This window comes from Euprymna scolopes, chromosome 34, assembly GCF_053919585.1.
Source record: "Euprymna scolopes isolate OS-2025 chromosome 34, ASM5391958v1, whole genome shotgun sequence".
Lineage (NCBI taxonomy): Eukaryota > Metazoa > Mollusca > Cephalopoda > Sepiida > Sepiolidae > Euprymna > Euprymna scolopes.
In genome coordinates this window covers 24444642-24469643 of record NC_136515.1, presented here as the reverse complement: position 1 = coordinate 24469643, position 25002 = coordinate 24444642, and the positions used below count along the sequence as shown (strand labels likewise).

The following is a 25002-nucleotide window of genomic DNA, read 5'->3' as shown; positions in this document are numbered from 1 at the left end:
AAGGGGAGATAACTCAATAAAATTCAAACTTGTGAGATTTATATTGTAATGCATATAAATTCCCATTAATCACTTTATTTTTAAGTGCTTAATGAGAATTTGTATGCATTACAATATAAATCTTACAAGTTTGAATTATTGAGTTATCTCCCCTTGTTTTTTTTGTTTTTTTCGATTGCTGTCAAAATGGCAGACAAGACAGTTTGCTCTTCTATTACTCATTTATAAAAATAAAATTACTTAATTTATATGATTTTTGGAATATGAGATTTTTTGTTTTGTCATGGGTATGTACATCAAACAGATTTTTTTTTTTTTTTTTTTTTTTAATATAGGGGAAATTGTGGATAAGAACATATTCAATTTTCAGAGAGAACTGCCATAAAAGGGGGAAAGGAGGCAAGACAAGGCGAACCAGGGAAAAGGAAAAGGGGAAAACAAGTAAAGAGAAAGAAAGATAAAGCAAGAGTAAGGAAGATAGAGAAAAAGACATCCAGCCAAATAGCAATAAAAAAAATAAGGAGGTAAGGTTTTAGCAATTTGGCAAAAATAAGCTTTTTTCTTATAAAAAAAATAACATATTCCAACCAAAACATGGAGAACTCACATCCATGGAAGGTTCTAGTGAAATTCGCCTTTTCTGGAATAAAAAAAGTGGAATTTTGCTAAAAAGCCAAGAACTCACAAATCTGAAGAATAATGTTGTTTATTAGTTTCAAGAAAGAAAAAAATATATAACCCTTGAAAAAAATAAATTCTTTCATTGGAAAACTTGGCTATTTTTTTTTTTTTTTGTCTATCTTTACAATTACGGTTTCCACTTCACTTCTGGTTGCAGAATATTTTTTTCTAAATAATATTGTTATTATTTAGAAAAATCCTTTTTAACATGGGGTGCTTCCTTTATCTACTCTGTACTTTCATCTAACAATTTAATAAACAAAAGATATCATAAAAAATAAATTACAACCAAAGATGAAGTGGAAACAATAATCATAAAAATAACCCTTTTTTTTATTATGAAACATTTATTCACAAAATTATTCTTTTGAATAATTTTGTGAAAAAAAAAATTTGATTTGGTTGCTTTGTTTTATGGCATATCAACCTTTTTTGAATGTCAAATCCAGTAATTTTGGAAAAAAAAAGTTTTTATGCTTCAAGTTCTTTGTATCTTCAAATTCATGGTGTTTAATTTGGTTGTTTTGTTTTTATGGCATATCAACTCTTTTCAAATAATTAAATCCAGTAATTTTGGATAAAGATTTATTGCTTCAAGTTCTTTATATCTTTAAATATTTATTCATGGAGTTTGGTTTGGTTGTTTTGTAGAGGAAAACTGTTGTTTTTCTTTTCGACTTTGCAGAACAAATTTTACAAAGAAAAAGGAAAAAAAGGAAAAAAAAACATAAATGAGCCAGTATAATCAGACAGCCTTATTTGGTAGCACTTGATAAATATATTTGTGCTAAGTAATTTTTTTCAAATTCAAATTGCAGATTTATTTTTGAAATAAAAATATTCTCTATTCTATAATAATAACAATTCCCAGATTCCAAAAAACTATCTACTCATAATAGCTTCTTTCCCTGAGCTGCTTGTTTTTGGAATTCCTTCACTGCTCTCTGTTTTCGTGACTATATAAACGTGAAGAAATCTAAATGAAATGTGGACAAACATCTTGCTGCATACACAACTCTCCATTTAGAACATCCCAATAAATATGAACCTCATGTCTCCTATTTTGGTAAATGTAAATAAAACAAAAAATCTTTTAATGGAAATTTATTGGTAAATATATATCGGTTCCATCACACAAAAGTCTGCCTGACAAAGGGAGGTAACAAATTTATTTTCATAATTCGCCGATTTCTTGTGTATTTTTCTTTTCCTTTCTATATCAATTCATGTTTTTCCTTTGAAATATCGCAGTATTTATGTACAACAAATTAAACCATGACAATGGCTCCTGCTGATTTGTGTGATATTTAGGATCGTCATTCGAGCAACCTGGTATTCTTATGTCAGGAACAAGAAGCAACCAATTTTAATTTACTCAAACTGACATGCTATTTTTTTTTTTTTTTTTTTTTTTTTACATTGAACATCTTTGTAAAAATGAAACAATTTTTTTTGTGTTTTTCAGACTGACGGGCCAAGATTTGGGGGAATTAAATGAATGTTTGATTCATGTTTTAAAAATGCTTGATTCATGTTTAAAAAAAAATATTTCCCCTAAGTCTGACCCCCACCCCCCAAAAAACTTGTTTATCTTTTACTTGAGTAAACAACAAACACTTAATATAAAAAGTGTATATGATTTAAAAAGGTAAACACACTTTGCTCTTTTTTTGATTGACTCATATTTTTTTTTTTAAATATTTCCCCCAAGTCTGAAAAAAAAAATAAAAAATAAATAAATAACTTATTTTTTTACAAAAGTTTTTAGTAAAAAAAAAAAAAAAGCAGCAGCAGGAGCCATTTGTTGTACCCAAATATCACATGAATAGTGAATCAGCAGAGGCAATTTGTTGGACCTTAATTTGTCGTACATAAATAGTAAAGTCGCAGTTTGGGACCTTTTTTTTTTTTTTTTTTTTTTTTTTTAAAACAAAGCAGTCACCACTTACCAAAACCAGGAGGCCACTCGAGGATAAGGTTTATGAATGTAAGGTGGTAATGTAGTAATTGCTAATGGTGGAAATTGATTATAACTTGATTATTTAAGGGGACGGCTCAACTAAAACTTATTTACATTGGACTTGAAGGCTATCATATTGTAGTCAGCTGGGAAACAGGCCAGTGGAACTGTGTTCCACAGGCGGGCAGTTCTTATCGTACCAATTCTTCTCTTCCAATTTCCTATCGTTGATAGTTAAAACATGTTCTTAAACGCCCAGCAGATTTTTTTTATTCCCTCCTCCCTTTAATCAAAGGAAGAAAATTAAAGAAAGAAAATAAAAAAGCAGAATAAATGTTGATGTCTTTTTTCCTTTAGAAGTGACTTGCACTTTTTTCAGTTCGCAATAGTTCAGTTCTATCTTACTGAAAAAAAAAAGAACATTAGAAAGACTCACATTGGAAAGCAAATAGAAAGTCAAATAACGCCAACTGTTTGATATGAATTTGGAAAGGAATCTTCACACTAAATAAAAAGTTAACAGTAAGCGTTTATTTTCTTTGTAACTTATCAGAAATAATTTATAAAGGAAAAATTAATTTTATTATTTTATACAAATTGTGAACATTGGTGAAGTATAATTTTTTATTCAGTCATTTTTGATGGCAGATGCACACTAGTAAATATACATTTTATTTTTTTTTTTTTTTTTTTTTTTTACACAGTGATCACCACTTATCAAGGCCCGGAAGCCACTCAGGGATAAGGGTTATTGTAAGTACATCACGTTAGTGAGGAGATTTTATGAAGTGTTTAATTAGGGGGGCGGTTCATTAGGAATTTGTTAACATTAGACTTGAAGACATCCAAGTTGTAGTCCGGAGGGAAGCAGGCAGACGGAACAGAGTTCCACAGGCGTGCAGTTCTAAGAAAGAAGCTTTGCTCATGAAATCCGCGTTTTGATTTAGGCACAGATATAGAGTGGGGGAAATTTTTCCCAGTGGATTCAGCTAGACGGGTGTTTTTCGTGAAAGATTGGCGAGGGGGGACCAGGGATTGGAGTTCAGACGAGCACCTGCCATGAAAATAACGATAAAACAAGGATAGGCTCGCAACGTCTCTTCTGTGGGAGAGGGGTTGCAGGGTAGAGAAAAGGGCATCCCCCACTAAACCACGAAGTCTATTTTGTACTCTGTCAAGGCATGATAGGCTGTTTTTGGCAGCTCCTGCCCAGATATGGCAACAGTATTCCATCCTTGGCCGTACTTGGCTTTTATATAGATAGAGAATTGCATCAGTAGTGAGATATCTTCTGGAGCGGTAGAAGGATCCCACCATCTTTCCTGCGACCTTGGCCACAGACTTGATGTACGTGTTCCATTTCAGATCAGGAGTAAAGGTCAAACCCAGAAGCTTGTCAAAACACGGGGCCTCACCCAGACGAGAGCCATCCATCACAATTGATGCCAGCTGGGGATCAGAGCGTTGATGATGTAAGGATAGGAGTTTGGTTTTGGATGCATTAAAGGTAACTAGCCACATCTTCCCCCACTGAACCACTTTTATATAAGAAGATTTAAATATATACATTTTATATAAGAAGCAAATATAAATTGTTTTCAATGTTTGATTCTCATCTAGATTTTCCCCTATATGAAAAAAAAAAAAAAATCTATATGATGAACGTATTTGTGATGAAACGAAAACATCATATTCCAAAAATAATCACATAAATTGATCAAGTAGTTTTATTTTTTAATAAAAAATCAAATTTTATGAGTAAGAGAAGAGAGAAAGTCTTGTCCACTTTTTTAAAAACAATGTCAAGAAACAAAAGGAGATAACTCAACAATAATTCCAACTCGTAAGATTTGTTGTAATGCCAACAAATTCCCATTAATCACTTAAATATAATTTTCTTATTTAAAAATAAAACTACTTGATCAATTTATGATTTTTGGAATATGATATTTTCATGTCATTACGGATATGTACATCATATAAATTTTTCTTCATTTTTGTTTTTTAATATAGGGCAACTCTGGACAAGAACCGATTATGTTTCAGAAATTTTTGGATGAGGATTGATTATTTGTATTATTCGGACTACTGTTCTCATTCTGGGCATTATTCCTGCAACATTTCAGCCAATGTAATCTCTGACCTTCTTCAGGTGTAGCTTGTTAAACTCCGAAATCAAGGACCTGTGACATCTATCCATATATCTATAAAAGTGAATGTGTGTGTGTACAATTCCCTACACAATAATTCTATCAATTTTTAGTCTACAAACTCGAAATTTGATATACAGGGTACCAAGATTTGGGAAAATCTTTGCGGTCGGTTTTCGGCCAAAAATTTCGCTGTTAAGGGGTCAAAGTTCAACGATTTGACCTTTGAGAACTCTACCAAACTCTACCAACAATTTTGGGTCTAATCACTTGAAATTTTAGCTATAGGTTCCTTAGACACGGATCTAACTTAATAACTTGATTTGAGCCCAAAACAATAAATGTTATAATAGGGGTCAAACTTAAAAAAAATTGACCTCTGCGGTTTCTACCAAATTACTCAGACAATTTCTGGTCTAAACATTTGAAATTTGAAATAAAGGGTATTCAGAGATAGGGCAAGCATTTTAATCGGTTTGGGTTGAAAATTTTTGGTTACCAATATATAAATGTATGTATGTTTGCATTTATGCCTAAAATTTTCGACAGAGGAAACGGATTTTACCAAGATCAGTATCGTTTTAAAGTCCGACCTTTCTGACAACAAATATCGAAAAATTGGCTAAAAACATTAATATCTTCACCTTCAACTGGGAACTTTTCTACGGGAGGGGGTGGGTCACTTTTTTCACCAATATTTTTGAAAGTCATCTTCTCCTTTCTATTGTCCAGCCTTAATTTTAAAAAATATCACTTCCGGTTTGGCGGTGGTCGTAACAGCATAGACGTCAAGTTTTTTTCTCCGTTCTTTTCCTCCTTCGCAGTACGGGTTCAAGCCTGCCTTCCTACTACCACTTTTTTTTTTTTTTTTTTTTTGCTCAACAGACACATCCAAACATCCGGGCAACGCCGGGCACTCATGCTAGTATATCTATAAAAGTGAAAATGTTTGTGTGTACATTTCCTTACCAAATAACTCTGTCAATTTTCGGTCTACAGACTCGAAATTTGACATAAGGGGTATTGAGATTTGGGAAAATCTTTTTAATCAGGTTTCAGCCAGAAATTTTGCTGTTAAGGGGTCAAAGTTCAACGATTTGACCTTTAAGAACTCTACCAAACTCCTCCGCCAATTTTGCGTTTAAACACTTGAAATTTTAGATATAGGCTACTTGGACATGGATCTAACTTTATAATTTGATTTGAGCCCAAAACAATAAATGTTAAGGGGTCAAAATTGGGGTAAAAGTTTAAAAAAATTTGATCTCTGCAGTCTCTAACAAATAAATCAGCCAATTTTTGGTCTAAACATATGAAATTTTACATAAAGTGTATTCAAATATAGGGCAAGCTTTTCAATCGTTTTTTTTTTCTGAAAATTTAGCTTCTAAGGGGTCAAAGTTTAAAAGATTTTACCTTTGTGGTCTCTAGCAAACTATTAAGCCAATTTTGGGTCTAAACATTTGAAATTTTACATAAAGGGTACTCAGGCTTTCAGCAAGCCTTTTAATCAGTTTTTGGGCGAAAATTTGGCTGCCAAGAGGTCAAAGTTGAAAGAGTTGACCTTTTCAGATTCTACCAAACTCCTCCACCAGTTTTGGGTCTAAATACTTGAAATTTTAGATGTAGGTTACTTGGATATGGGGTCAGACATTTCAATTTGATTCGAGCCCCAAACAATAAATGTTAAGGGGTCAAAATTAGGGTCAAAGTAAAAGAAAATTTGCCATCTGCGGTCTCTAGCAACTTTTCTCTATGGTAGTTAAGGAAGCCTATTATATAGAAAGGCATTACCTTACATACGCACACTTTTTAATATATACGTATGAAGTTATGAACAGTAGATAGGGCCTGAGCAAAGCCGGGCTGAACTGCTAGTATATCTATAAAAGTGAGAATGTATGTGTGTGCGAGGACACTTCTCAACCTATACACTCAATGAATTTTTGATCTACAGACTTAAAATTTGGTATATAGGGTATTCAGAAATGTGGAAAACTTTAATCCGTTTTCATCCAGAAAAAAAGGCTGCTAAAGGTTCAAAATTTAAGGGGGTTATTGGATTTTTATCTGTTTGTCAACTATTTCACAAATTTTGAAAACACTTTTTGAAGATCGTGTCAAGCTGATCTAATGGTTATTGTACTTGACTCTCAGCTTGAGTATTTTGTTTTACTTAAAGAAGCGAACTGTTTAGAAAAAAACATAATATTAGCATGCACATGTCTCAGTTTCTTTCCGTTTTTTTACTTCATTTTTTTAAAAAGAAATTTAACGTTACATTTAATACTTACAGTATTTCTGTTTATAAGAGATAAAAAATCTACATTAATTAAAATATAATATTCATGCATATTTTACGACCAGGCAACACTGGGCGACTTGTTAGTAACGTATAAATGTTAAGAAATAATCAGTTCTAAATGACAGTATTTTAGAGGTTGAAGGTTCAATCCTCAGTATGGGTAATACTAAGAATACAATTACAAATTAAATATTAACCCTAACTCAGTCATGGCTGATGAAATAAAAATAAAAACTACTCCTGAACGGTTGTTTGAAATTCTGTACGACTTTCTGAGTTTGAGAAATACCTGAAAAAAGGTTGGAAGTTACATTAGCCGAAACATTTTGAGAATATTTTTCAGGATAAGAACAATAGTCCAAATAATCTAAATAATCCAAACAGAAAATATTTTTGCTAATATCTCTCCTCACAATTTATTAGTAAAATTTCCAAAATTAAATCTACCACAATTTTTTTTTTTTTCTAAGAGTTTATCATCTTAGTGTAAAAATTTTTGCCAGTTGATGGAAGAGGCATTTGAAAAAAGAAGTTATGAATTAATCAAAATGATATGGCTAAGTAATAACAATATGTATAAAATAAATTATAATCGTTTAGATTATAATTTATTTTATACATATTGTTATTACTTAGCCATATCATTTTGATTAATTCATAACTTCTTTTTTCAGATTATTAAAACATCATATTTTTCTATAATATTCTCACCCGCGTTGACCTGAAAATAACCTTGTTTAGTAAACAAAAAGGGAGTCATCTTCCATCATAATAATGCTCGGCTTCACACAGGCCTACTGATCAAAAATTCCCTAGGAAAATTTGGTTGGAAAATCTTGCCCCATCCTGCATATTCTCCTGACTTTGGGATCATAAATTCATTTCACCTAAACAATTTTACAAGCAAGGCATTTATAAAATCGTTGATAGACGGAATCAAGTTATAAAGAGCGACAGTTTGTTAAGAATAAAGTTTTTCAAAAACACAGTTTCCATTTATTGAGAAAGGCCGGAGGGCAAAACGGCCAAAATGGCCAAAACGTTGTGACTATAAAAACCAAGATGAGGAAGTAAAAAAAACGTCCGACAATCTCAATAAATGAAAACACCTCATCTCAAAAATACAGACAATTACAGTTTCCATTTTCACGATGAAATTTTTAATCAGCAAAAACTTTATGATATTGTCCTCACACAGCATTGTTGACCAAAGATCTACGAGATTTTTGGTTGAGAAATCTTGCCTTGTGCTGCATATTTTTCTGACGGATCTTCCTTGGATTATCACTTATTTTGATAATTACAAAACCTTTTAGATGGTCTTAGATTAACATCACCCGAGAAGATTGAACACGAGTTAGATTCATATTTCACATGAAAACCTAAAGAATTTTACAGGCAAAGTATTTATAAGCTCATCGACAGATGGAATCAAATTATAGATTAAAAACATACAATTTTTCGTTTTCAAGATTAATTTTAAAATCAGCAAAATTTTTTGCACCAACCTCATACATAATTTTCTTGCTCTTTATAACGTTCAAATCATTTTCCAATTTTAATTCATCCAGATCCACAAAGAATATCTTATATGTCTGACTGTTATTCTCTGATGAGAAAAATAATTTCTCCTAAAGCACAAAAATTTCATTATACCTGACTAATGGTCTTAACATCCTGAAAAAGTTGGATGTAAAAGAAATTAAACAATGGATTAGACTTTAGAGTAGGGGATCAATTTCACATTTAAATTAAATGTAATACCCATACTATTTGCATTCTTCAAAATTCATCTTGAGTGCTATTTTCACATTTTGAACAATGTAACCTCTGACCTTTTTTTTTTATCTATTTATAATTAATGGTTCCTATATTGTATTAAATTCTATATTATTACTGCTTAGTTGGTGATCATAGCTCACTTTGAGTCATCTTATTCTCCACTGTCTATAATGTTTAGGATAGATGGTTAAGCTCGGAGGTTATATTGACTAAAATATGAAATAGTAATCTGAAAAATACAAACAATAAATCCTCATCTCAAAAATTCAGAAACTTAATTCAAGATGATGATTAATTTCTAGGCCATGAATTGATACTGTTCACCCACTGTTTATGTAAACATGTGCACAACAGGCTTGAAATAGTTAATTAAAAAGAACTATCTAAGGTATAGGAAATATATCAGCTTGGTGTTTGACAACCTAGAATTCAATTTCTCTACTTGAAAAAGTAATGTTTCTCCAAATATGAGGTCCCTCATCTGATTCTGACCAATTTGAAGTATTAATTTGGATTCATCGGACTACTGTTCTCATCTTGAGTGTCATTTTCACAATGTTTTGGTTGATGCAACCTCTGACCTTCTTTAGGTGTATCTTGTCGGACTTGGGAATGTTTCTGTTGAACTTGGGAATTTGAACAGAATTTCGAATGGCACGCTTTATTTACTTTCTGGGGTTAGCATGATTAGATAAAGGTCCTAAGTAATTTGCAATTGTATTTTTCAGTTGCCAACACTGAGACTTGATCCTTCAACCTTCAGGAGAATATCACATTTACAATTAATTTTTCCAAGTACTTTAACCCTGCGCCATGGGTCTGAAAAATATAACTGCGAATTACTTAACACCAGTCATGGCTGACAAAATGAGACCATGCTACCCCCGTGAAGTAAATAAAAGGTTTTGCTCAAAATTTCATTCAAATTCTTGAGTTTAACAAGATACAGATGAAGAAGGTCAGATGTTACATCAACCAAAACGTTGCGTAAATGACACTGAAGATGAGAACAGTAGTCCGAAGAATCCAAATAATATAAATAACACATCCTCACCTCAAAAATTCAGAAACTCACTTGAAGTTTTCTAAAATTAATGTTCATACCAAATGGGGAATCTCTTGGACAGTTTTCATGTCCATAGATTGGTAGCTGATTATTTCAAGTGATCTTTCTGTTGTGGTCCCAATGATATATTCCAGCAGAGGGCAGCGGAAGTCATTTGGATTTGTGAGCTTCTCAAAGCAAGATGGACTTTTAAATTATGGGATTGTCTTGATTTGCGAGTTTGCTGTTCAGTAGTAGAAAAGGGGTCTCATTGTAACATCCCTCAAGATAAGACTTTGTTATTTGTTTTAAATTGAATTTGCTGCTTCATTTTGAGCAAAATCCTTGTTGCAATGCTGACTGAGATCATACCATTGGCACTGTGATCAGTTTTGGAATCAAGCACTGACTTCAGACCAACACAACAAACAGACATGTCTTCTGTAGTGGACGCACACGGATGCACATTCACACTCGACCAGATAGATTTTTATGCAGAATAAGGATCATGCGAAACACTGAGCCAATGAAATCACAGCAGCTAACGTTATTTAAGAAAACATTTTTTTTTAATGGAAATCACTTGAGACAAGGCATGAAGCCATTTGATGTAAGGAGCTAACAAGAACAAAAGCTGATTATTGCAAAGACAGGAGATGCCTATTGATCTTATGAAAAGACCAAGGTTGTAGGTTGAAGGAAAACAGTGAGCAGAAAGAGAGTTCCACAAATTTGCAGTCGTTGGAAAGAATCTACTGGAAAAGGAAGCTACATTGTAGTGAGATATTAAATCAAAGAATTGATGGAGACCTCTAGACTAACGAATCAAACAAACTGGAACAAAGGAAGCAGGGAATAGATTAGACAATTCTAAGGAACACATGCCATAATAGTATTTGTAAAAAAGAGTGAGACTAGTAACATCACGTCTGTGAAAGAGGGGTTGCAGTGAAGAAGAAAGTGTGGGGGCCAATCAAATTACAGATACGTTTTTGCAATTTATCAAGAACCTTCAAATGGGACACAAATTCACCAGCCCAAATATAACAACAATACTCCATACATGGTTTGATAGATTTTTAGGGATAGACAATAGACTCAGGTGTGAGAAAATGTTTAGGGAACCGGTTTTATGAGACACAGAAATAGCAATGGATTTAATATACAAACTCCAAGAAAGATTTGATGAGAAAGAAAGACCAAGAAATTTTAGAGTCGATTTCTCATTGAGAGCAGAGCCATCCATAAGAATCTCAGGAAGAAAAGGGACATGCCTGCAACTGAAGAACAATAGCGGAGTCTTCATAAGATTAAAAATAATTTCTTACCCCAATCCATAATAGAACTCAAATCAACTTCTAGATCAACTGCATATTTCAATTGATCCAAGAAAAATGGGTGAGAAGCAATACCAAAATATCATTGGTTTATTATTAAAGAGAAAAATAATCTTGATTTGAACAAAAACAATCATAAAAAATTAAAAATATTTTTGTTTGTTATCAGTTGTTCGTTCTTCAAAAAATAAATATTTGTTCATCAAACTTACCTTACAATGAGTGTTTTTTTCTGGATTTGAAATTTAATTTTCTTAAAATTTCATAAAATTGTTCAATAATTATTCATTGTATTCTTAGCAACAACTAAAATAAAATTGTTTTATTTTTTCAATTAATTTTTCATCAAATTATCTTCATAATAATAGAAATTGAAAAAAATTGGCATTAAATTTATATATATGCAAAAGTGATCTGCCATTTTAAAATTTATAATATTTTTATTTTTCTATCACTAACTTTTTCAGCTTATATAGCTGAAAAAGTTAGTGATAGAAAAAGAAAAATATTATAAATTTTAAAATGTAATTGTCTGAAAAAAATATAATCTTTTAAAATGTAATTGTCTGAAAAAAATATAATCTTTTAAAATGTAATTGTCTGAAGAAAACAATCTTTTTTTTTCTTGTGAATTATTGCAGCGTATTGGATGAACATTTTACACAAAATTATTTGTGAAATAGAAGGGATTAAAAAAATAGCTGAAAACAAGGTAAAAATTTTCAAAATATTATGGACACATAAAAAGTTCCTCTATGTTTTTTTTATAGAAATCGTTCCAGATAAGGCACAAAACCACTAAGATGCTAAAACAAAAAACAAACAAATTGTACTTCGAGGTAAAAAATATTCAACAATAATTGTTAGATGGATAGATTCTAACCCAGAAAACCGCAATTCTTCCCTCTTTGTCGGACACATGGACAAAATAAAGGAAGTAAGAGTTACAAGGCTGCCGAAAATAAATGCAACTTTCTACTCTCTTCTCTTATTCCCGTTATAAAGACTTAGAAAAATATCTCAGATTCAATTGAAAAGAATAAAGATAAGTAAAACAATGTTTACCTTAAATTTTCCCGGAGACTCTCCATAGTCAACCGTACTGAGTGAACTAAAGATCACAGAATCTCTTTTCTGGACGCGGAGTCCCTGGCTTTGTAAGAAAAATGGCAAGTGTACAATATTGCGCAGATAGTCGTAACCATTAACATTTGAATCGAGTACAGACACTCGAAGGTTTTGTTCAATACCCTTGATGATGATGTGCGGGTCAACAGCCAAGATCGTGATAAATGGTGTATGGTCATCGGAAAAAAGAGTCTTTACTGTGTCCAGAACATTCAAAACTTTGCCCTGTTCACAACTGTCTAGTCCATCGACAATGACAACAAGACGAGTCTGCGTGCATGTGAAGGAGTCAAGGCATAAAACCATTTTGCTGAGCAGATCGACTTCGTACTTTAATTTTTGCATGAATCCGTCTATTTTGATATGGTCGAGTTGATCGGCAGCCCGATGCACCCTTTTCTTTTGAGAAATTGTCAATGAGATGAGGGCACGCCCCCACATAGGCACATTCATGATGATGGAGAGGACCACTATACTGGAAAGGGTGATCATGGCGACATTTATGGACGTGTCTGCAGTCCCGTTCTTCACGAGGAGATATAAAGATGTACAGAAGCAAATCAGCACAAAATGAACAATCACAAAATACGGAATGCAGCAAACGGTTTTAAATTTGCCCGTTCCTTTTTCTGAAAGAGAAACAAAATATATAATTAAATTAGGCATCCCGAACTAAAATTTTATTGTCATTAGTAACTATTCCAAACTAATAAATTTTCTTTTTACTATTTATTACTACATATATTTATTATTTTACTCATAAAACAAAAAAAAAACAAAATGCTGAAAAAAGGTAGAACCTCCATAGATTAATGTCTTATAAGTAAAATAAACAATAATAAAGGAATAAATAATATTTGTTTACGTCCAAAAATAATATGGGCGATTTTGTAAGGAAAAACATCTTCAAGAGTGAAGATGCTAATCAACCATATTATCATTAATATATATATATATATATATATATATATATATATATATATAGATATATAGATAGATAGATAGATAGATTGCTATTTATAATTATGAATAATAGAAAATATATATACAAATTTATGGTAATAATATGTAGTAATAAACAGTAATAGTATTTTATTTATTTTTATTGCATTTTCACCTCAAACAAGGCACAGTGCCACTTTGATGTAGGGTCATAAAATGCAAGGATACTATGTAGGGAGTTGAGCAGCAAGATGTCTGTTTACATTACACTTTAACTTCTGCATGTCAGTACAGTCGGGGAAACAAGAACCTGGAAGGGAATTCCAAAGTCTAGGAGTTCTGAGGAAGAAACTATTAGAGTAGGAGGCTTGTCGGGTTTGTCAGGAGTATTTACTTGAGGGGGTACAAGGGCTTGTAGTTTGTTGGAGCAACTACCATTATAATACTTATAAAACAGGCAGAGAGATGCAACATTTCGTCATATATATATATATATTAGTGGCCAAGCAATGCCACAGGGGAAACAACCAAGCAAAAAAATCCCTAAGCAAAATTCATCCCAAAGCAGCAAAACTGAAGCTGCCTCCAGGACACTATATACACAAATGTACGCAAATTTAGGTATATTTTACTGATTTACAAATATAGGTTCTTTTTTTTTTTTTGAAATTTTCATCTCTATTTTTCTCGTTATCTACTGAATATTTTTAATGAAACCTATATGAAATATGTTCCTTATTAAATTGTAAAATTTTATATTCTGAAAGAAGTTTAAAAAAATTTAATCTAAAAAAGTTATTTTAAAGTTTTTGTTAAAAAAATTCAGATTTTCTCATTATTCAGACATGTATGACAAAGAGGGAGTTGCAAAAAAGAGTTGTGGTGTGAGGAGAAATACAAACTGAAACAGAGAGAATATTCAGACCTGTAATAATACAAAGAGGGGGTTGCAAAAATGAGTTGTGGTGTGAGGAGAAATACAAACTGAAATAGAGAGTGGGAGAGTTTTTATAAATACATGCAAAACCACATTCATTTTTTTTAATCCAAATTAATAAATTAAATAAAATATAATCTTAAAAAGATATGATACAAGTTAGAAAAGCATTTCATCCAAGGTATGAAAATTGTCAAACAAAATGTTTTTACTATAGGCTTAAAAAATAAAGGTACAAAATTCAATTTGAAATTTATTTATCTTCAAAGTGCACTTTTATACATTTTACAAAGTAAGGTATTAAATTTTTATACCTTATCATTTAATTCTGGAGATATTCATAATCGTACCCTATTTTCAAAAAAGGGAAGATATAACATATAAGAAATATTTGGAATCAAGTCTCCCCTTGCTGTTATTTTAGATCATTTGAAACTATAGCAGCAAGTTTTAGTTTCCCATACATTAAAGCCAGAGGTTTTGGCAAAATCTATAAATATAAAAGCGAAAATGTTTGTGTGTGTGTGCGTTTTTGTGTATGTCCAAGAAAGGCTCTTTTCCGAGAACCGATCAGTCGCCTCACAACTTCTTAAAACTTTTTATATCGCGCCTAAATGATAATATCTACAAGTTAACAACCAGGGTCGCCTGTCTATTTAATTTGCCCGACTTTCAAAAGATAAATATTCAACAATTTTCGATTGCCGCATGTGCGTTAAGCTTTTTCGTATAAAAAAAAGAAGCGAACAGATTCGCAGTAAATAAAACACTGTCCTGCACTCAAAGTTGACGTCACTAACAAAACGTCAAAAACGGGCACCTGCCAAGTCGCATGTTTTTTTTTCACACTTTATTATTTTCCAACTACAACTACGTGTCAAAACAACCAACGATTTTTGTTTTCATTTACTCAAAAACACACACACCTACAAACACCTGGGCAACACCGGGTACCCCCCGCTAGTCTATAATATAAATCTCACCTATCTGTTTAAATGTATGTATGTATGTTTGTATGTCTGCCTAAAACTTTTAACAGAGGCGACAGATTTTCACGAGATCGGTATCGTTTTGAAGCTCAACCTTTCGGATGACAAATATCGACAAGTCGACTAAAACATTAAGTCCTTCACCCTCAACTGAGCACTATTCTACAAGGAGGGGTCGCATTTTTTGCCAATATTTTCAAAAGTCGTCCCCTCATTTCGATTGACTAGCCTGAATTTAAACCTTTGCCACTTTCGGTTTGGCAATGAACCCAACGGAAAAGACATCACGTTTTTTTATGTTCTTTCTCTCCTTTGCGGTATGGGTTTGAGCTTGTCTGCCTACTACCACTTTTTTTTTTTTTTTTTTGCTCAACACACACCTCTAAACACCTGGGCAATGCTGGGCACCTGGGCTAGTATATATATGTTTAAGGTTTAAAGTTAAATTCTGTAGATTAAAATATATATAAAGATATATTCAAGTTAAGAATTTATTGTTTGAAGCAAGGAATATATACGAAAGAATTATATTTATTTCTTTAATCCATGGATTTTCAATAATGGCTCATATCATCAGAGGAAATAAAATGCAATTAGCAACATGTTCAGTTTTGAAGAAACACATATTTTGCTCATCAGCACATATACTGAAAAAAAATGATTTAAAAGTCATAGACAAAGGATATCATACAGCCTGAGCAATCCAACATCAGGATGAATTCAAGTATTTCTGGGATATTTGGGATATTTCTGGGATACCTTACTGTAATATTTAATAAGATAGTTCACTTGATTATCTAATCTGTGATTTAATACATATATATATATATATATATATGTATGTATGTGTGTGTGTGTAGTAATAGTAATGTATTATGGTAATTAGTAAGATTGTATATCTAAAAACAATAAAAGGTTCAGACCAGCATTGTCTGCAGGAGTCTATGGTGTAGTGGATAAAGTACTTGGTGAAATTCAATTGTAAGTTACACTCTTTTGCATGTTGAAGATTTAATCCTTAATGCAGGTGACACTGAATACAATTGCAAATTATTTAAAACTTCTACACGGTTATGGCTGATGCAACGAGTGCATCCTACCCCCATAGATTAAATAATAAATTCCATTCGAAATTCCGTACAGATTCCCCAAATCCGACAAGATACATCTGAAGAAGATTGGAGGTTACATCAACCGAAACGTGAAAATAAAAGTCAAGGTGAAAGCAGTAGTCTGAATACTCCAAATAGTGCATAAAACTATTTGTTTATCACTATTCATTCTGTATATGTACTAGCAGAACTACTCAGTGTTGCCTGGGGCCATAAAAAACTAAATAAAAGATATTAAACAGTGTTAAGTTTTTCACCCACCCTTGAAAGAGAAATTTCTTTTTTTGTATAAAAAAATAAAACTTCACAAAACTACTGAAAGCAGCAAATAAAATTAAGGATACCTCCAGAGCACTATTAAAATTAAGCCTTCTCCACATCCCTTTCTTTGTAGAGAAATGACAAGAGTTGAGAAACAATAAATTAAATCTGGAGTTAGCTTTATTCAATTTGAAAAAAAAAAGCTGACTCATTTCCTAGTCTGTATTAATACATGATAATATACAAAATTGTGCTTAATTCTTGATAACATTTAATGATACAAATGAATTTAAAAAAATTTTTGTATATTATTTTTCCAGAGTTATAGTGATTAAAAAAAAATATATATATATCAACTTTGTAGGGACTTTGTTGTGTATGTTTATAGTTTTAGGTGGATATACAAAAACTTTCTAGCTGTCTCTTTAACAAATCCCCTATTATCCTGTTCTTCCTGTACGCTTTCCCAACCCCCTATTATCCATTCCCTATTATCCATTCTTCCTATATGCTTTCTTTCAACCCTTTCACTTTCACTTGTTTTAATGTGTTGTAAAAATAATAATGTAATTCATTTAATGTAACTATCCCTTTTAAACATAAATAGTTTTTTTCTAAATTTTAGATATTATACATCCGGGCCGATCAAGAAAATATAAATTTTGTGGGTCTTTGATTAGTAGTTTTGAACTTTTAGCTAGACATACAAACACAGATAATTTCCCATTATATAGTAGAAGATATATAAATAAAATGAAAACATAATTTATTATTTGCTGTAGAAGTAAAGACTTGAAGTTATACATTAAAAACATTAAAAAAAAAACATTAAAAAAACAAGTGATAAAAGTGACTCTCAAATTTGAAGCCTAAATTTATTGCTCCCAAACAATGCTCAGTTTGTTCGCTGATTAAGAAGTTCTATTGCTGATTAAATAGAAAGAAAGATGGGTGCTTATTTTAAACAAACGCATTTCAGGTGAAAACATTATATGTCATGGAAAAATTAGTATAAATTCCAAAAATTACGAAAAATAATGCAGCAGAAAAATAAAAATAGTAAAAAATAGAATTTATCGAGTTTTATCGTATGTTTTAAAGTGAAACCAAATCAGTATGACAAACAAGGGAAATAACCCTAGAATGTAATTTACACATTAAGAATCTACCATTTTTTAACCAGCTAATTTCAAAACATAATTGTGATTGCTTTTCTTTGTTAAAAATACATCTAGCAAATCTTTTACTGGATCATTTTTCATAATTTTTGGAATTTATACTAATTTTGCCATCACATGAAAGTACGTAATAATGTTTCAGCTGAAATGCATTGGTTTAAAAGATCACCAATATAAGCAATCATCGAAAAGCCCTACGTTTTTGATGCGTGTTTATAAAGAAAATAATACTTACTATAAGCCTGATTTTTTACCACACGGAAAAGACGTGTAACAACAACCCCATATGCCCTCTCGGCAGCTTCACTAAGCGTCCCAATCATGGCTGCTAATGATTTCTCTCCACCAACGCTGGTTAGACGTGTACAATCAGAAAACAGGAACCTTTTACAAGAAAATAAGAAAACATTGACAATTACATAAAATTGATACAAATAAAATTTCTAGTCTAAATGTCCATCACTATCGAATGCTTTAAATCTTAAAAGAATCTTAAGAAACTGAAATTCAGGGAATCTAACTTAATTGGTAAAATTCAATGCAAATCTGAAATATTTGAATTTTCAAATGAGAAGGTATACCCATATTTTGCCCCTCTCTCCCTGAAAAACTTTAAAATACTTTTTAAAAAAACATTCATGTTTAATAGATGTTTTAAAAATTTTCAAAAAATCAGTCACCTGAATTTTCACAAAAAGTTTTCCCATCCTTTTTATTACTTTTAAACAAAACTAAATTAAACTAAATATAACCTACATTACAACCTCTTACACCTAGCAACTATATGTATTTAGTGTGAGTAGAAATATCTAAATATAATTGAAAATGTTTTGCATTATTCTTGATCTATTAGGTCCCACTAAATAATTTATTTTTAAAATCTATAAGATAATATATAATAGTGTTGCTGTATAATTACTCTAAAGAAATGGTAAAATTCATCTATTATCATGAACTGAAATTTTGTTGGAATTCTTGTGAAATTTGTGTAAAATTCTGTTTCTTCGGTGATGGCATTTCTCTCTCACAGGGAGAAATGTAACACAAGGGTTTGAAAGTGAAATTGAAAAGATTAACTCCCACAATTCTCTTAAATTTAAGTCTGTTCATACATCTAAGAGAAGCTTAGTTAATTTCTTACTATCATCATCATGATTCTCATCATCACTCGTTTAACATCCATTTTACATGCTAGTTATTTTCAAGCTTTTTTGTAATTCGTTCTGAAATGAAAATAAGCAAGAATCACTTCTTATTTACATATTATTATGTGACTATTGTCGCTGCTACTACAACCAGTTTTCAAAAGTAAATAAATGGAAGTAATTTTTTGGGGGGATACGGTAATTAAAATTTGTTACTTCCAAAAGATAGAACAACATACAATTATAATTTTAATGCATAAAACATGTAAAAAAATTGATTTATTTATTAAATGGGGTACGAAAAAATCTCAAGTTGAAGTTTTATTTTTTAATAAAAAAGAAAAAAAAAATAGGCCATTTTATTTCATACCCTTGAAATGAATAAAGGGGTCATGTCTCTCCTAATTGATTTCCAAATTTCATAATGAAATTCCCCATAGAGACATGGTAAGAAACCTTTATAAGAAGGTGGAGTTCTTAAAACCAGTTACAAAAATGGCTGTTTATTGGCATTAACATTTTTATCAATTTATGTGCTTAAAACTCTTGATTATTACTTACTAGCAGGGAGACCTGACATTGCCTGGGATAAAATGATAATCTGCGAAGGTTTCACACTTCCATATTTTTATTGTCATCAAAATTGGTAAAATTGCAAAAGTTGATTTTATATGCCTAGTTTTTCTGCTTGTGCGGTGATAATGGTTTGAATTTAAGTTTAAAATGACAAAGTCATGTATCATGGTTTAATTGTTTTTTAAACAGAAACATTCATTTCGAACGCACTCCTGTCATACCAAAGAACTTACTGTTGATTTTATATGTTGGGCCTTGCATCTTGTGTGGTAATAAAACTTCTTAAATGCACTTGTGATTTTAGGATGTGTATAATGTTAACTTTGGTCAAAATCGTCTGCTCCTTCTTTCATAGGATTATTTTGATTATCAATATTTATTGAAGACATTCTGACACAAAGCCTACCTAAGAACACTGCCAGATACATAAAGTACATTTGTGTGAAATTTCATAAAAATCAATCCAGCCGTTTCAGAGTCCATAGGAAACAAACTCAAACACACAAAGTTTCCTTTTATATAATACAGAAGATAAAAGAGAAGAGAAAAAGAGATTAAAACACATGAAAGTTATATTCATTTCCGAACAAAATGGTGGTATTTTAAGAACTTAAGATGCCTTCGTTTTTAAAACATGATTATTTTAGAACTCGCTTGAAATCATGAAAATATTCAAAGTGTTTTATGACTTGTGGGTACTGTTATTTCAACTATAGTTGTCCTACTTTACTTTTACTGTGGTCCAGAGAGATAGATTTGTTTTCAGACAAATTTCCACCTTTGAGGACGGCATCAGAAATAAACATTTTTGAAGGAATTGGAAGTCAACATCTCAGTTCTGAATTGTTACGTACTTGAGATCTCTGTTATATACTTGTATGGAGATTTTACAAACACCTATTCTCTAGGACTGCAAAATCTGGTTGATGATAGCTGCTGATCTCAAAAACTTTGTAGTATTTGATCTATACTGTCTCCGCTGAATTCTGCAGGTCTGCTGGCCCCATTTTTGTCTCCAATACTCAAATTAGGACACAGGATCATACTTCTTAACTAAGCTCTTTTGAATGGGAAACTTTGCTGATTCAGCCATACTGCGGGCCGCAACCCAGGAGAGTTCATCCAAAAAGCAATAACTCCAAAACCATTTCAAGATTGGTGAAGATGTCCAGATGAAGATGTGATTATGCACCATCAAAGCCGATGTCAAACTTAGCTCCGGTCTGTGAGTTTACAGTGTTCGCTGCTGGTTCTGGAACTAATTTCTCATCACTATCTTGATTACTGCAGATCATTGTGCATTGTTTGTGCTCGTCCGGGACGCTATATGGTCTATGGGAGTAACCACCTCTACCCATCCTTTGTGAATGTTGCCTCAAGTTATACTTTAAAAAAACTTTTTTTAAATACCCTTGATTAAGGTTCTAATAATGTCAGGATTGGCACTGCTACAAATTGAAGAATTATGCTTTAAAGACTTACCTGACACGAGGCACTTCAGAAACCATTATTTTACGTGGATTCCAGAACAACACATACAATAACATATCTAGATTTTGTACTTGATGCTCACATAATCGAGATAATCGTATTGCAAACTTTGATGGATAGCGATGAGTCCAGTACCAAAGAGCACCTGAAAATGGTACGAAACAAATGTAAATGGTAAAATGTTAATAATGACCAACAAAATAATAGTAGTAGCAGTATATTATATTCATTAAGACTTAGCTTTATCATAGAACCAAATTGCTATATATGTAGAACTAGCAAAAACATGCAGTTCTTGTCCAGAATTCCTTTCTAATATAAAAACAAAAATAAAGAAAAATCTGTATAATGTATGTATCCACAACGAAAAAAATATAGTCCAAAAATCATGTAAATTGATCAAGTAGTTTTATTTTTATGAAGACAATCATTTTTAAGTGATTAATAAGAATTTGTAAGCACTGGAACATAAATCTAGTATGAATTATTGTGTAGTTATCTCCCTTTGTTTCTTAATTTTTTTTCCAATTTGTTGGCAAGACAGTCACTTTTTGTATACTCATAAAATTTTATTTTCTTATTTAAAAATAAAAATAGTTTATCAATTTACGTGATTTTTGGAATACAGCATTTTCATTTCGTCATGAGCGCATACATCATACAAATTTTTCTTTATTTTTATTTTTTTTATATAAAGGGAATTCTGGACAAAAATCAAACATGCACCCTTCGGTCACATATTTTTGCTAGCCTGGAAGAATAATATCATGGTCAACGAATATATTCTACACCGACCCCCAAAAGAAGGAAGTAATGACTGAGAGGATGATATCATAACATTACCTCCCTCAAGAAGAAAAAAAAAAGGATAGAAAGGATAATACCTGGGATGATTCCACCATAAAAGGATAAGGTAATGCCAGTGAGTATAGTCTCAGGATAATAGATCTTACATTATCTAACCCCCCCCCCCTGAAAGAGGATATAATACTTGGGAGAATGTATCCCCCCACCCACTAAAAAAATGGAAGTGGTAATTCCTCTGGGAATGATCTTATGACAATAGAACCGATACAACACCACTCAAAATATTAAAAAATAATAAATAATAGATTAATAATAATCTAATAATAATAATAAATAATAAATTAAATCAGTTTTTTTTTTCACTTATTTAAAAATGCCTAGAGAGTTCCCTAGACACTAGGAAAAATTCTACTTTAATAGCTCCTTCCCTTGAACTACTTGCCTTTGGAATTCTCTCTCTACTGCTCTGACTATACCAACATGCAGAAATTTAAATGTAATGTGAACAAACATCTTACTTACATTGAGGATGCTTAGTATAAATCTGGCCCCTAAGCACACTAGTCAGTTACATCTCAATTGGGATATAACTTGTTGCATAAATAAAAAAAAAATGCTTAGCCTGAATGTATACAAAAATGAAAAAGAAGTATGGAGATTGTCTAGAAGTCCCCCTATCAATTAATCAAACAAAATACAGAAATATCTGTATGATGTACTCCATAATGGAGCGAAAAGATCATATTCCAAAAATCATGCAAATCGATTAAGAAGTTTTATTTTTATAAAGAAAATAATTTTTAAACAACTTTTAAGTGATTAATGGGAAATTATAGGCATTACAAAGCTGATCTTGCACATTTGATTTCTTGTGGATTTATCTGCCCCTTATTTCTGGAAGATGACAATGTGATACAGTCCCTTTCTGCTTGTTCATCAAATTTGATTTTCTTGGTTAAAAATAAAACTACATGATCAATTCACGTGATATTTTGGAATATGATATTTTTGTTCTGTTATAGATATGTACATCAGACAGATTTTTCTTTCTTTTTATCTTTTAATATAAGTGAACTTTAGACAAGAACTAAACTGTTTACTTACCTAGTATGCCAATTTGCAGTAAGAAAAGACCAATGGCCGAAGTGAGTCCAACGATCCAGTTGAATATCATGCTCAGTATAAGACCAATAATAGCATTCAGTAAAAGTAAAAAAATAAAAGCAGTTTTTGTGAAATGGAAATTGGACCCTTCATTTTGTTGGGTGAATGATTTCATCTCTTCTGCAAAGAGAAAAGTGTAAGGTTATTAAAATAAATGTTACGTGGCCATTACTTCTTAACAGTTCAAACCTCTTGGACCCACACGCTGTCCGGCACCGCCACAAAAGAACAAACAAATACAGGATGGGGCATGAGTCGTGTTACAAAATTTCGGAACTATTTTTTATAATAATACTAAAATAAATTTACTATTTTACTGTCAGTATATTATAATGTTGTATATGATTTCTTGCTTTTCAAAAACAAAAAAACCCTAATTTTTAGCAATGTCTGTTTAATTGAAAAGAAGGTTTATCATAGATCAGCATGAGAAGAGCCTGCATCTACCAGAAATATTCAAGTTACAGAAAAACCCCAAAATCAAAATAATGTTCATAAAAAGGATGATTGATCGTTACCTGGAGACTTAGTAGATCAAAGATAGATAACGATCAGGCCGAGTAATAATCAAGTAAGTCGTCTTGTTAAATGAGTGTTCGTGATCGGAGCTGGTATATAAGCGTGAGACTTACAATGTATCTTTCAACGCTGCTTCGAAGCAATTCTATCAGTCAGTATTTATGGCTCAACCAGTCAATCAACTTCTTGTGAAGAGGAACCAATATGTACTCATATTCATAAGTGCATATTTATGGATTCTTATGTGAAAAGTCATTTAGAAAATAAATAGATAAATGAAGATCTGTAAGTTAAATGTCTGTTTTATTTGTATGTTACCTTTTGTAAGTTTGTTACATTTTTGCAAGTTGAATATGTTACTTTTTTTGTAAATTAAATGCTGTCTGTTTCTGTTAATGTTACTTTTTTGTAAGTTTGTTACTTTTTTGCAAATTGAATATGTTAATTCTTCATAAGTTAAAAGCTGTCTATTTTATTTATATGTTACTTTTGTGTACATTAAATGCTGTTACTTTTTTAGAAGTTAAATGCTGTGTGTTTTTGATTATATGTTACTTCACTATTCTATTTATCTTATATTGCTATTAATCTCTCACATATATATCTATAAAAGTGAAACTGTCTGTATGTGTCTATCTGTGTGTGTACATTTCCCTAACAAATTACTCTGTCAATTTTCAGTCTACAGACTCAAAATTTGACATAAGGAGTATTGAGATTTGGGAAAATCTTTTTAATCGTTTTTTTGGCCAGAAATTTGGCTATCAAAAGGTCAAAGTTCAACGATTTGACATTTGAAAACTCTACCAAACTCCCCTGCCAATTTTGGGTCTAGACACTTGAAATTTTAAATGTAGGTTCCTTGGACATGGATCAAACTTTTTAACCTGATTTGAGCCCAAAACAATAAATGTTAAGGATCAAAATTGGGGTCAAATTTAAAAGAAATTTGACCTCTCAGCCAATTTTTGGTCTAAACATTTGAAATTTTACATAAAGTGCATTCGATATAGGGCAAGCTTTTTAATCAGGCTTTGCTAAAAAATTTGGCTACCAAAAGGGTCAAACTTCAAAAGACTTGACCTTTACGGTCTCTAGCCAACTACTCAGCAAATTTTGTGTCTGAACATTTGAAATTTTACATAAAGGATATTCAGACATGCAGCAAGCTTTTTAATTAGTTTTCAGGCGAAAATTTGGCTGCCTAGAGGTCAAAGTTAAAAGAGTTGACCTTTGCAGACTCTACCAAACTCCTTCCTCAATTTTGGGTCCAAACACTTGAAATTTTAGATGTAGGTTACCTGGACAGGAGTCAAACTTTTTTTAATATATATATATATATATTGTTACAAATATGTGAAAAAATATATATAATTTGAGACAATAATTTCTTTTAATATTATAAAAAAAAAAAAAAAAAAAAAAAAGGATCGAGAGAGAAAAATCTTTTATCGTGTTTTATACTGTCGTCTGCTCTCAGTGAATTTGTAAAC

At 31.5% G+C, this 25002-nt stretch overlaps 1 protein-coding gene across 3 annotated transcripts in view; it reads right to left on the bottom strand.

Annotated features, from left to right (window-relative positions):
- Window positions 1–25002, bottom strand: part of LOC145259135 (kinase D-interacting substrate of 220 kDa B-like) — a 160961-nt gene that overhangs the window by 46502 nt on the left and 89457 nt on the right. For 2 of the 3 annotated variants that reach the window (XM_080116817.1, XM_080116819.1), the window contains exons 15-19: window positions 22931–23110; window positions 21011–21164; window positions 18043–18191; window positions 12326–13017; window positions 608–640 (exon numbers count right to left, since the gene is read on the bottom strand). In XM_080116817.1, coding sequence (XP_079972943.1) covers window positions 608–640; window positions 12326–13017; window positions 18043–18191; window positions 21011–21164; window positions 22931–23110 — 1208 coding nt within the window. The remainder of the gene's footprint in view (window positions 1–607; window positions 641–12325; window positions 13018–18042; window positions 18192–21010; window positions 21165–22930; window positions 23111–25002) is intronic. The other variant, XM_080116818.1, reaches the window with a different exon arrangement.